This window comes from Vigna radiata, chromosome 8 (assembly GCF_000741045.1).
Source record: "Vigna radiata var. radiata cultivar VC1973A chromosome 8, Vradiata_ver6, whole genome shotgun sequence".
Taxonomy (NCBI): Eukaryota; Viridiplantae; Streptophyta; class Magnoliopsida; order Fabales; family Fabaceae; genus Vigna; species Vigna radiata.
Genome location: NC_028358.1, coordinates 3,313,908 through 3,329,010, shown reverse-complemented (window position 1 = coordinate 3,329,010; position 15,103 = coordinate 3,313,908). Strand labels below are relative to the sequence as shown.

The 15,103-nt window shown below is 31.4% G+C and overlaps 1 protein-coding gene across 2 annotated transcripts; it reads right to left on the bottom strand.

Moving 5' to 3' along the window:
• LOC106772561 (transcription factor bHLH48) lies at positions 1–7,444 on the bottom strand. Of its 2 annotated transcripts, XM_014659049.2 has the most exons (8): positions 6,691–7,444; positions 6,471–6,602; positions 6,248–6,313; positions 4,025–4,093; positions 3,343–3,414; positions 2,335–2,545; positions 918–1,003; positions 1–390 (listed from the first exon to the last, which is right to left on the bottom strand). In XM_014659049.2, the coding sequence occupies exons 1-7, from the start codon at positions 7,141–7,143 to the stop codon at positions 966–968; spliced, it is 1,041 nt and encodes a 346-aa protein (XP_014514535.1). In that variant the 5' UTR covers positions 7,144–7,444; the 3' UTR covers positions 1–390; positions 918–965. The 2 variants fall into 2 exon arrangements, with proteins under 2 accessions (XP_014514535.1, XP_014514536.1); XM_014659050.2 differs by lacking the exon at positions 918–1,003.
• Between the last annotated feature and the right edge of the window lie 7,659 nt (positions 7,445–15,103).

Genomic DNA, 15,103 nt, shown 5'->3' with positions numbered 1-15,103 from the left:
TGAAAAAGAACCAAACCATCAAGTAGCATTCAATGAACATAGCAACAAACTTCCATGATAGTTCACTAATAGTCGAGTCAATGATTTTACAATCTGAATCAATCAATCACTTCATAGATTGAATGACCCCTGTAGTTAGTATAAATAGTGATACTAATATATTTTATAAAAATAGATTAACAATTCTTCTTCCTTGCTGGCTGAATAAATTCCAGGTTTCCAACTGACTCTGACAAAATAGAAGACAAGGAAACCCTGCTGAATGTTGAGGCTGCTCAAATCACGGCTAATTGCTAATACTATATTTTTTATATACACTAATTGCTACTGGTGCCACCACCTCTATACCCCTTCAGAGCTCCATCTTCAACTGATTTGAATGCAGAGATACTGTATCACAAATTTTAAATTGTTCTATTCAGATTCAAAAGTAACTTAACAGGATAAAATTGCAGAGTGCCTAAAAATGTAACAACAGATTTGTTGTTGTAATGCAAACTAATTTATTTTTAGCAATTTATAACATTTTTATGAGAAGTTAACTTGGTTTGAGTTATTTATGGTTCATTTATGCTTTACAGCACCAGTATGTTCCCTAGAAAATAGAACATTTATCTAATTATAATATGTATAATATGAGTTACAAAACAATATGTTGTCATGACTATTATTCCACTTCCGTTTGTTCTATTACTTTAGAATTTTAATTTTACATTTATTGTTTTATAATTAACTAAATTATTAACTAATCAATAATCTGTGTGTTTTTATTAAACACATTCAAATTATATCAGTTATTGTAATGGTAATACAACATTCATTAGAATTTTAAGCCTATTGTGCATTCTGTTAGAAACTGGTTACCCTTTAAATTGCTCATTGAATGAAAGAAAATTAAAAATTCTTATTTATTTTACCTGCCACTAGAGTGCTCAATCAAGGCCTCGTACCATGAAATAGAGTACTTAATTGTTCCTTGTATGGTTTCCCAACTCATTTGCGCCTATTAAAAGCAATTCAAAATCCAAATGCAAGTTGTGAAATCATAATTGAGAGGATTCTCTCTCTACACAGAGACAAACACACACCACACAAGGGAATTATTGAGACTCGTCTAGGATGGTTTTTAGTTCAGTTTAAAAAAAATTAAAACCTACAACCAGTTTTCAGCTTTTAAAAAGATTTTTAGCGTAGGATTGTTTTTGCCTTTTAAACTATCAATTTTTAGTTTATAGATTCATATTAAAACAGTAAAAAAATTCTTATTTGTTTAAAATTATGTTTGTATGGTGTTGGAGATGTCGAATACTAGAACTGTATTAGTATGGAATAACAACAACAATTGTGGTAAATGATGAAAGTGTTAGTCTTGTGGTGTAATGACCATATGATAATGACTAATGAAATAAGGTTACTTATAGGGGACAGTAGCATATCAGTGGCAACACAATGACAATGGTGAAGGTGTCGATTATAATAGTAGTATCGTCAATGATAATTGTAACAATAATAACATCAATGGTCTACGATGGTAATATGTCAAAATAATTATTAAAATGACAGAGTGTGGGTGATGGATGATGAAACTAATGATAGTGGTAAAACGATGAAAGTTACAGTACCGATGATAGTGGTGCTTACGGAGGTAATAGTGAGAAGATCATTGTCCAAAACAAAATTTAAAGATTTTGTTTTTGTCACAATAGTAAATGTGAATTTGTTTCAAAAAAGAAATCATTAGTTTGATGGGTTTGGAAAGAAAAGTGAGAGAGGTTGTGAGCTCAATTACTCCATCAACAAAATGAGTCTTAAGTTATATCCTTTCAGAAACAAATATGTGAATATCTATTCTTATAATATTGTGAAATTTTATTTTTAGAAAGAATTTGAAATGGTATGTAAAAGATGTTATTTAGATAAGAAATTTTCACAGAATTTGAATTATATAAATTGAAGAGGGTAACTGGCCTACTCACAATCAAAGAATTTTACATTTTTCTCTTTCACATTTATGAGAATATTATCAATGTGTTTGGTTGATATAGACCAAGACTGTTTCTCTATAAAAGTTGGTCAAGGTTTTCTAGAAAAGATTGTTGACGAGCCTATTTTTTATGGAGTTAGTCGTATTCTATTAGTTGAAGTTTGTCCTCATTATTTTGTTTAGATGTCTACCGAAATTTTTTAAAAGGGTTAACATCCACGCAACGCGCGGGTACATTTCTAGTTCTAGTTTATTTAGAAGCCGAGTGCCATGATGAAATTAAATGCAAATTTTTGTTGAATGGGACTTCTGGTAGGAAAGGGTGAGATAGAAGCTTAAGTCTGATGTACCTGAATTAGCCGATGAGTCATAACTCAAGAGTGAGTTTTCTGGAGTCATAAAATTCGTGTTGTCTTCTTCCCTGCCCCAAATGGGCTGGTGGTGGAATGCATCGAACTGCCACGGTTGCTGATATTGTTGTCTGTTTGCATTCTGCGGGATTTCTGGCCAGACGACGGGTGCAACTGTGGGAGGGAAGTTACAGTCCATTGGAGAGACTCCCTACAAGTTACCGACAATATATATCAGCAGAAGGAAATTAAGATAAAATCTAAATATCAATGGAGAATGCTGAACTGGCTCTATAGCTTCTTCCAACAGAAACACACCCCAGAGCATATACCAGATCCAACTGAACTAATCAAAACGTGCAATTCCAACGAACTAGAGAATTTGTAAATACTAATTATGATAAGATAGGCTATCAAATGCTAGCATCTATGTGTACACATTGTTAATTCTTGTTAAGCGTCTACAGTTTTATGTTTGGTCTGCAAGAACATCCTACAGCATGAATGAATGACAGTAACTGACTATGAGGCATCTCTTTCACTGTCCCAATTTTCAAGTTCACCACTCCAGTGTTTTGGGAAATATAGAAACAAAGCAAAACACAACTGATAGGGCAGCAGTAAAACTTTGATCTATCACTAATCAATGAGAAAATGTAAGTGTTTGAGAGAGTAGTCTAAAATTACATCAGACTTCTTAATACCGCACAAATGCCCGTTTTCCAATAAAACTATAACTGAAACTACTCCAGAAGGTGATGGATGATAAATGTTATTCCACAAATCCGTTAGAATCCAACCAGACAAAATTCATTCACACAGGAAGTGGATTCTCTCGTGTGATATCTCCCCCCTTGGCAGACAATAAATAGGTGGGATGTATCTCATAATCATTAGGAAAAAGATGATACAAGATTTTAACACGATCTATCATGTAAATCAGGATCGATCGCCCATGTCCTTCAGATGACTCCCCAGCAAAGATAAAAGCTAAAAAATTATACTTACTTCGGTAGCCAATAAGCTGTCAAGGTTGAAATCAATTACTGGGTTCACTGCTGCCAGTTTCATTGATAATATCTGGATTGATAACGAAAATCAATAAGAACAAGTTCATCTTGATGAAAATTACACATATTATAGCACTGTATTCCAATAGAAAGATTCTTCATAGTTGTAGTTCACTTGCAAGCAAACTTCGATAATTACCATCTCTAAGAAAACAATTTTATCATTTTTATAACTTCTGCCCATATATACAAAAACCAAGTAATGCACACTTCCAAAAGCATTTATTTTCAAGTCTCTAGTCCACATTAGGCAGATAGGCGACAGTTCCGTAATAAGATGAAATTCAATTCCATGTTCATATAAGAAGGTCGAAGCTTATAATGACATATAGTACAAAATAATAGAATCATGATGGCTTTAGTGGTTATAGGCAAGCAATGTTTTATTTGTTCTGATGACTGCCATCATATTCCAGAAACTCATGGTAGCTTTTTATTGGGCTACATGTCAATTTTGAAGTATCAGATAAAGACAGGGGAGAAAGGAAAACCAGCCACTTTTTTTAAATGTTTGAACGCACTATCCACAGTAATATTAAGAATCAGATTACTTCTAATAACTTTATTTTTCTCATTGTTTGTCAAAACTGCCTAGAATGTCAATGATACGAAAGTCTGACCTCCACTTCATGTTGTAGAGATTGCACATGGTTGATGATTTTATCCAGAACCAATGCTGTACCTGATATCTGTATAGAAAACACTTTTGTGTCAGCTTCAGCCATATCTGATTTACTACATATACTGCTATGAGAAAAATTAAACACAATCTAAATGCATTAAAAATTCACAATAGTGGCCAGCTATTAAGGCCTCCAGATTAAACCTAAGTAGGTCCACAGTAGCATCGACAAAATCGTGATCGTGTATAGTAAACCATTAATTAAGTGAAAAGGAGTGAGATCAAATTTTTCCCATGTTGAGAAACATCCGCAGCTAAAATTATTCAAAATATCACTTTATATTAAATAGAAAAAGGTCAAGTTAATACCGTGTTTGTTGGTTTGAGAAAATATATTACGATTTTCATTTCTTCATAAATAATTACAAAGATACCATTTTGTTTTAATTTAAAAATATAAAAGTAAAGATTTATCTGAAACAAGACTTTTCTTGTTTTCACTGTTATTGTACAATTTTTTTTATAAGAGGAAACAAAGTATTTATAAGGTTATATTTTTGTAATCATGTTTTCAGAAAAACAGCATTTTTTCCAAATCAATCAGGGATAAATTTATCTTGTACCTATCCTCAAAACAGACGAGTTCAATTGAAAACTTAGGAGATAAATCTTGAGGTGTGTATCTAGATTAAGGTTAGGCGGCCATAATTTTGATCATGTACAGTGTTCAAAGCCAGTTAGGTTTATCCGTTTGGTAGATGCACTGCAAAAGGAATGCTTTCTTTTTTCACCCTATTTCCGCCATCCCATAAATGATTGATGGATACCAAACTCCTAGAGAAGATGGAACCGTCACCGTCTTAAGGATTAATATTTCAATGGCCGAGGGGACCCATGCACACTAGTTTCAATACACCCACCTATGTGTCTTCAAATCGTTAAGAGCAGAGTCCAGCTAAAATATGCCCCCCATTTTCGCCCCACACGCCCACCCTTCTGTCTCTTCACTAAGCCTTCTGGCTGGAGAAAGGGACGAGGGAGGTTTTCCTTAATTGTCCTGAACAAACCGTGACGCATATTTTTGTTTGTCCTTTTCAAAAAAACAACGACTAATTTATGGCTAAATAAAACGAAGAATCGCTATATTACTTTTATGTAACATTCTTCTCTTGATGTCGCTATTTGTACAGTTCATTATTTCACATTGAGGTCCAAAATCCGGAGTCAAACTTGTTAGAAGAACAAAACCGATTAAAGATGGAGAAAGGGCTTGAACCTACCTCAAACTCCTCGCAGATGTGTTTGAATTTGAGTAGATAATCTAAACTACTGCTTGCCATAACCATAATTTGGGAGTTCAATGGGAAACCAAACACAGATTTCTCAATATGCACTTAGGAGGCTTAACAACACAGTTTGATAAAAAAATTTCTAGAACATCATTTACTATTTATTAAAGTTTATTAAAAGAAACAACAAAAATCAAGATTAGCTCATTCACGTAAAATATAACTCCCACCAAAATATGAAATTACTAATAAATCTCAACAAAATTTAGAAAAGATAATGCCTTAAAATATATTAAATTTTGTTATTAACATTTTTCATAAGCATACACAATAAAAAAAATTCTTCTGTAATTTATATACAGAGCCAATTAATAGGATCTCTTTTTTATTTAACAAAGTTGATTTAAAATTTTGCATAACCTAATTTGAAATTATAAAAAACCTTGCTATAAAAACAGTTATAATAAAATAGCCCTTTTTCATTTAACTAGTGTATATTATTCCCTTATAAATACTTACTAAAAAAATTATCCAAATAATTCTTAAACAGAGGAACAAGATTAGAATAACAAAAGCATTTTTTTTTTGTCCTGGAATGACAGAGTTAACCTTGAAACAATCTTGTTCAGTACGTTACAAACCAATTCAAAAAGCAACACCAGAGAGAGAAGGTTACGAAAATGCCGTGTTGACACACCCAGTGGGAGTGAGCACTTTTCTTGATACAAAAGCATACACTTTTTTTAGGTGAAAAGGTGACAATGACACAAGCCAGTTTCCAAAACCCCATAATCCCCGGACATAATTGCACTTTTAGGAGACAAATCAGACAGATAATCATGGCATAATCATGAAAAATGAACAAATCGCGGTTAATGAACTCTGTAATTAAGAGTTAAACTAAACCCTAAAAAGGAAGAAAAAGGACCAACCTTATTGCAACCCGGGACCAGCTCTTGCAAAAGCTTCATCCGAGCATTTATCTTCTCTCTCCTAGCCTACAACACGGTTAAACAAAAAAAAGTAAGTACTATTTAAAATAATATATATATTGAACTTAACTTTTTTGACATAATAATATTATTCAACTCCACTTTTTCTCTTATAAATAACTGTGATTAAAATAATTAATCAGTGGTTAATTAAATAGGTTACCCTTTCTGCTAAGCTATGGCTATCAGTGGCTTGACCTCGACGAACTCGAACGTGAACGTACGGAAGTTTCTGGCCGTCGCAGGAACTATCGTCTGGGACTACACTCTTGCTCTTCTTCGAAGATGCCTTCACCTGCGTTTCACAGAATCATTGAATTTCGCAAAAATTACCGAAAACCGAAACCCTAACTCCGGTTGCGATTGAAATTTGCGAGGTATACCTTCTTCTCTCGCTCCTTCCTCTTCAGGCCCTTCTCGTCCTTGTTCTCCAGGGTGGGATCGGAGGCAGAGCCGCCGCCCTGAGTTGAACTCGGGTTGGAATCGGTCTCCGGCAGCTCTCGCTTAATCTCCGTCGAGTTCGAGTTGGAGTTTGAGTTAGAATTCTCTCCGGCGAAGACAGAGAGCCTGGCAGCGCGTTCAATCAGCGCTGCGTTTGACGGGAAGGTCAGGTTGGCGGACGAAGCGGAGGCGGAAGCAAATGAGGTCAACGGATAGGGTTTTGGATTATGGCGCGGTGGTTTCCCGGCTCGCTCCGGCGAATGGAGGAGCTCGACGGCCTGCGTCGGCGGGAGTTCGAGCAGCGCAGTGAAGGAACTGGCGGTTTCCGGCGCCGGAGCTATGATGCCTTGGATTTCCTCGTTGAACTGAATGGCTTCAAGCATGGTTTGTTCCATGATCCAATTAAACCGGACCGAACCGGACAGGAAGTGCAGGGAAATAGAATCGGGCTTCTTGATTTTGAAGTTCTGAAGAGTTTTCTGGACTGTTAAGAAGAGAAAGAAAAAAGCAGAAAGAGAAAGAGAAGAGAAAATAGAAAGATAATGAAGGGAATGTGTTTGGGAGTGATATATAAAGGGAAGTGGTTTTTAATGGCGGTCAATGCTTTTTTTTTTTCTTCTCTCTTCTCTCTCTCAGTTCTTGTGTGTGTTACCGTGATTGTGTCTGGGAGATTGCTTCTGCGCCATTTCAAGTATTACGAAAGCAACCTTGCTACGCTATCCAGAGTTTATAATCTCAACTATGCGGGTATTTTTGTACGGTACGGTTCTAACGGAAATGTAGAATACGGAAATGTATTTCTCTAATTATCTTAAATATTTATAATTAAAGTAATTTTTATAAAATTTATTAAATCTTTTAGAATGGTTTCATATAATACAACTTGTTAAATTTAGAATAGGTTAAGCAAATAATAATTCTGTGTGAAAAACCATTCTAATAGTATTTTAATATTTATTTATAATAAATAATTGAATTTTTAAATATTTACTAATGATAATTTGAAATATTTTAGAAAGGGTCATACAGTAAATAAATAAACATATTATCGAAATGTATATGTTTTTGTAGTATGAGTTAGCGTTTTCATCAAAATAACTATTTTTTAACTCATTTTGTCTTATTTAAAATTTGAAACATTTTAAAATAAGATAGAATCAAAATTATTATTAGAATAAATATTTTATGACTTTTTTAATTCTGTAATTACAATGGAAAAATAAAATTATAACATTTTTGCGTACGGAAGTTTTAAAAAGTAAAATGTTTATTATGTAAATTTAAATTTGTGATATATAATTAAAATTTAATATAAGTATTTTATTTTATAGAATTGAATAAACATTTAATTATTTTTATAATAATAATATATTTATATTATTTCATAAAATTATTTTAAATTAAAATAAAGAAATTTGATCTAAATAAAATAATAGTTAATAGCTTAACATATTTCTCTCCCAGGTCTTGTGTGTTACTGTGATTGTGCCTGAGAGATTGGTTGTACGCCATTTCAAGTATTATGAAAGCAACCTGGCTTTGATACGCAGAGTTTACAATTTCAACTATACGGGTATTTTTGTACGGTGATAATGGAACGGAAATGGAGAACAGGGTTCTCAGAACTGCACTTTAATCTCTTTTCTCCTATATCACATTATATAGGGTGACAAGTGTCTCACTCCACTTCCCAACCCGATCAACTCGAACCAAATCAAGGATCATTTTCTTAAAATAAAATTCAAAAGGACAATGCAAATATATAAATAATGTAATAAAAAAAATACTATCTTTAAAAGAAATAACTTTAATAAGACAATTAAAATTTAAGTTCCTATTCTATGTTTTCAATTAATTGTGGTTTAATTTCTTCTTCTCTTTTCATTTTTATTTAAAAGTTGTAAGTTAGTTTTTATTTATTTTTTACTTCAATTTTCAAATTAATGGTCTCAAATTTCAAGGTTTAGTCTTTCTAAATAAAATAATTTTGTCTTTTCTAAAATTAGATCCAAATTTTTTATTTTTATAAGTATTATATTAATATTTATTTGAAAATTTACTCTTTTATTAAATGTTTTTAAAATTATTTTTAAACTCACTCTAATAATATTATTGAATTTGATTTAAATTAATTACTTGTAATCTTAAAAAATATAATTAATAATATAATCATTTTAAACACTTACTCTTTTATAAAATAAAACTTAAATATAATAAATTTTATATCTTAAATAATAAAACAATATCAAACTTCAAACCAAATCAACATAAAATGAACCAAATCAAACCATAAGACAAATCCAAAACAAGTAATTTAAGAGATCAAACTTAATCATACAATTCATTAATACAAATTATAGATTTCAATATATTTATAACTAAAAAACAATGTCATTAGTTTTTCTTAATTGAAAGATAACCATTTAGTTTGAGAACCTTTAAAACTCTATTGAACACACAAAAAGCTCCCTATAAACAACATAACACAATTAAGACAAATTTTGGGACAAACTTTAAGACCATTGATCAGTAAAGACTCTTATAAAAAGCTCAAACATTACATGCGAACCAAAATGATTCACATGTACAAAAAAACACAGAGACTAAGAAAAAGACAGAAAATCAACTTACTTCATTAGAAAAATTGATTAAATAGAAGTAAAAGATCATCCTAACGATTTTTAATCTTCTAATAGATGGATAGATAGATAAAAAATACAAAAAGAAAAAGAGTTATAAAAAGAAAAAGTTTAGAGAAATAATGTACTTTTAAAATAATGATAAAAATTATATTTATACTTTAAAATTTTATTATTAAAATAATTAAATCTCACTGTTTAAAATACCGTAAATTATGAAACACAATCTTTTAGTTTCTTACACCAAGCATGACAACAAACTTAGATAATAAAAGAAATGAATATTAGAACCTTAATTATTTTTGTAAAATAAATTATGCAGTTTCATTGGATTAAATACTAAAACCAAAATTAAACTAATCATGAGTTAAAAATAAATATTCACTAACACAAAAATAACTTTTAAAGTATGTTATTTTAGCCTTTTGACGTTTGTTAAAAGTCCGATGTCATAGCGGGAGACGTTAAATTGACGCTTGTTGTCTTTGAACAGACGTCAATTAACGTCTCTTCCATCTATAATCGACGAAACAGACGTTAATTTATGGGTTGTTTTTTTTAAAAAAATTCGCCAATGTTTTCTTCTACTAAAACCATGAAAAATCAATACCAAACATAAGAATATACGACAAAAAAATTTAGAATTTTAAACGTAGTAACAACCAAATAAAAGTGCAACAATCAATGAAAATGCAAAACTAATATACATAAAAATCCAAAAATGAAACTAATCGTGAAGCTGAGGAGTAGACAATTGATGCTATGAGGGTGAGGAGAAAAACACACACAATAACGGTCCTAGAGCGCGCCCAAGAACTGCACCAAAAGCCAATGAAAACAAATTTTAATAGGTGCAATTGAAGGATGATGGTTCCAAACATAATATAATCGGTGTAAAATGATTTTAAACGGTGAAAGTGGAAGAAAACTTACCTGAACGTTAATGGCGAACCAGTAACTAGTGCTCGCGTTCTGGAGTGGGAAAAATGCAGAGTATTTGACATTGGCCCCCCTTCCCAACCGACGTCTAAGTGCTCTAAGATGTCGACCCCCCTTCTCAGCTGACGTCTAAGTGGTAAAAAAATTAATATTAACACCCAAAATGAGGTCATTTCAAACCTTTTTTACGTCTGTGGGGAGGGAGACCGACGTCTAAGTGGCAAAAAAAAATTAATATTGGTGCCCAAATGAGATATTTTCAGACATTTTTTATGTCTGTGGAAGGAGAAGCTGGCATCTAATTGTAATTAGATGTTGAGGAGCTTGTAGCTGACGTCTAAAGGCAATAAGGTAATGTCTTTTCAGTCTTGTATGCTGACCTTTTGACGTCTAATCTTGGGAGAGCCAACGTCTATACCTTATTTGACATCGGGGCCATTTAACCGACTTCTATAATCTTATTCAATTTACAAAACTGTCACCGGTCATTTTCTATGTTGGATTTTCTTTCGTTAGACGTTAAACGCCAAGATGTTAAATATTATTTCTGCACTGGTGATTAATACCAAAACGAATAAAAAATTTAAATATAAAAATTAATTTATTAATTAAGTTCTATAATTTATAAGAAGTTTAAAACTTAATTGAACATTATTTTATATAAAGACATGTAAACAATAATCACGCAAAATAAAATTCACATTTAGCGAGTTGAAAACAAAATTATAGGACAAGATTTCAATTGAAAAATAAACAAATTGTAGATAGTCATCTCAACAAACTTTTATTTGAATAGGTTTCTAAATATAATTACACAATAATATTACATAGATTTAAGAAATAAATAGGTTTGCATACTTAATATCATAGTTGCCCAAATGTACTTTTTAATCTATATATACTTCAAAAAAATATTTTTAATCTGTTATACATTTATATTTTTAGTTAATTTTATTTTTTATATATACATTATTTATTTTATTTTTTTTATTATATCAAGTCAAAAACTAAAATAGATTAAAATAGACATATGAATATATGTAAAAATTTTAAAAATAGAGTATTGGAATTGATAAATGTTTTAAAATAACGAGACTGAGTATTTTAAATATTAAAATAATTTAATAATATAAATATAATTTTATAAATATTTCTCATTATTTAAAACACTCACCATCTCTCTAGAACTTTTTTATGAGTTTCTTTCTCCATCTCTCTAAGATTTCAGACTCTTGACTCATCTATTTGACGATCAGGAGATGTCTAGACAATCAAGAAGTGTCTAGACGATCACTACAATTATGTCTACAACATCATTCGATAAATTTTCTCCAGAGAGTAAGATAAATTATACTTCATTCTCTTTTTATTTTCAGTTTAAGTCACATTCAACACGTGTCGTTCAATTGTTCTTCCTTGTTCTTTGTCAATCAGTGGTCCTAAGGACCTCTTATGATCATGATTATATGGTTTGTAGACATTTTTAGAGTTCTCAAAGCTGAGACAATGGTAATGTGCTTCATCGTTCCTTGGTAGCTTTTACAAGTAAGGGAAACTAACTTTGTCTTTAAATTTGGTTTAGAAATTCTGAGTTCGTTTTCGTTGTTGAAGTGTAATGAAATTTATGTTTAATTTGATTAGTCATTTATGATATGAAATGGTTTTGGTTATTGGATGATCTATTGATGAACATGTTGTAATTGTGTGATTATATGTTTATTGATCTTTGGCTGTTTTGATGAATGTTGGTATGACAAACTTGTAGTTGATTGTATTTGTTTGGATTATGTGAGGATGCTATTTTTGAGTATTATTCAGTGGGAGAAATGATTTTGTTTCACAATTAGAGAATATATAGAATTTAAGGTGGTTTTTGGGTAAAGATAGAGGTTTTGATAAGTGAAATTTTGAAATAATGGTTGAATAGGAAAAATTGAGGTTTAAGGTATGTTTTATTATTACATTAAACTTGTTTAGATGTTGAGTTAAGAAAAAATTTGAGGTGGAATATGTAATTGGATTGATGTGTTGTTTTGTCATGTTTTTGGTTCATTTTGGAAGTTCTAACTAGCGAAAATCTAAAGTATAGGGTTCATTTTGGAAGTTTTGTCATGAGGATTTGAGGTTTGTTATTAGCTCTATTGTGACTTGTTCAGAAGTTTAGTTTGCAAATTTCTAGTTTTGATTGTGTAAATTGATTTTGGGTACTTTTGAGTTGTTGAATTTGTTTGGTGTATCTAGATTCTAACCAAATGAGCAATGTGGTACTCTATTTTCAACTATAAACAAGTTTTCGTATCAATCTTATTGTTAAATATCCCAAATTGGTCATTTGAATAGGTTCAAGGTGCACAAAAAAAGAAGGAAAAATCAGGTTGTTGTAAAAAACTAACAAGAATAATCGATTATCTCACTCGATAACCGATTATTCCAGCCAGAAGGCCATCTTTTCTTTAAAGCTCTCTGGAATAATCGATTATCACATATGTGTTACCAATGTGAAAGCATTGTTACTTTGAAGTAATTTTGATGATGATGCAAGTGAAGACTTGAAGAACCTTTTGTAAATGTTAAAAGCACTCATTGTAGAAACAATTTGTATAGGAATTATTTTACTTTTGTAAGTGCTTAGAAGGTTTCTTAATTTAGTGATTTATTACAATAATAATTGATTATCACGGGGGATAATCGATTATCACAAGCAAAAATAGAAAAAGGGTTTGTCGCGACAATAATCGATTATCATAGGGGATAATTGATTATCAGTGCAAGTTTTGATATTGTCCAAGGTTTGGCAATAATCGATTATCACTAAGGATAATCGATTATCACGTTTTTCAAAACCCATAACGGCATGAAATAATCGATTATCATCTTTGATAATTGATTATCACTGGCAATTGGGAGATAACTTTTCAGTTTCTGATCTTGCATCAACCTTGGCTTATAAATAGAGTTCTCCATATTTCTTAGAAAGGTAACTTTTCATTTAAGAGTATTAGAGTTGTGTGCCTAAGGGAAACTCTCTGTGTGTGAAAAGGGAACTAAGTCATTTGAGAATACAAAAAAGTTTTGAGGAAGTTCTCAAATCTTAGAGTGCTCAAATCAAGTCTTGTGAATAGGAGATGTGACACCCAGGCACTGACGAGGGCGGGGAGTGATCATTGGTGCAAGAGGCACGGACAAGGAGAGGCTCCTGCTAGGCCTCCAGTTGAAAGGGCACATGGAAGAATTGTACACACACCGGAATGAGAGGGATCTAGAGACTGTATAGGTATGAGACTATACGGTTGAAGGATAGCTTAAAGGAATTAATTTGGCTACTCATATCAACAAATGCATTTGCTTTTCGGTAGCCTTGCCCATAAGAACTTCATGGTTAAGCGTGCTTAGCCTGGAGTAATTTAGGGATGGGTGACCTTCTGGGAAGTTTTCTTGGAAAGTGTGCGAGTGAGGACAAAGAACATTGGAAAGCCTCGTGTTGATGTGTGGGGGCGGTCAATATTCCTTGTAAGTTGTCGGGGCGTTACAGGAGAAGCTTGTAATGTGTCTAAAACTCTGAAACAACATTTTAGTGGAAAAGGTTAGTCACTGTTTATAGTGATTGGCGACTGGACATAGAATCTTTTGATTCGTACCAGAATAAAATCTTTAGCATTTAAACTATCTGATAAAAGTCTTAAAAGAAAATCATAATATTTTAAAAGAACCAATTCACCCCTCTTAGTTTTTTACTGATACACCCTCTTTAAAACATTCTGTTGCGCGATACCAATCTCAACAATATGATTGTCGATTATTGCAGTCTTAAGATCATCTTTGCATGAATTTTCTCTGGAATATAATTGATTATCTCTAATAAAAAAAACTTAGAATTTAATTTTTGTTGGGACATCCTGTATGTAGGTTGGTTTCTTTTGTTTTTTTCTTCTGTTTCTTATGAACGAAAATGTAATGATAATGTGAGGATTTTTTAGTAATAACAATGGAAATTTTATTATGAGGTTTTATGCATGAAGTTATGTGTGTTTCCAAGTATGGTTTGAAAAGAGTTTTTTAGGTGAAATTCTTGATGGTGGTTTCAAGTAGAGTGATGTATTAATGTAGGGACTCGGTCTTGGAAGTTATCATGACGCTCCAATAATTGCTTCATCTCAAATAGAGAATGAGATTATATGGTGAGGAGTAACATGATGTCCTAGTCTATTGTCTAGTGTTCTTTGTCCATAGGTGATAGACAGATTAGCCTTGTATATAGCTTGAGGTGGGTTAATTGCTTCATTATTACAAGTTCAAAAATTTGTCATAGTCTGACATCAATACATATATCCAAATTGGTTGAGTCTAGTAAATCATTTGTATATTGAGATTTGGTTTGATTTGATAATTAATACTATTCATATGATGTTTATTATTGTATTGAATGAATTCCTTTCAAAATGTTAACTTACTTTTTGTTGTATTGTTGTATGTTTTTGAATGATCACATGATGAGTACGAATAGAAAGATGATCTAGCATTAGACAGAAAGATAATTAGTTATACTTTATGTAGTTGATATTATCATTTTGTTGTAGTTATATTTTGAGAAAACTTTTATTAATAGTTTCAAACGAGATATGTATATATAAATTTAGATTATAATTATTTTGAAATAACAGCGTAAATATTTTATATATCTTTCTTCCATGCTTAGGAACGGTTCTAATTTTATTAATCAGGTGATATTTCTTAATAGTAATTTATTAAATAGGAATGTTACAATAACAAAATATGA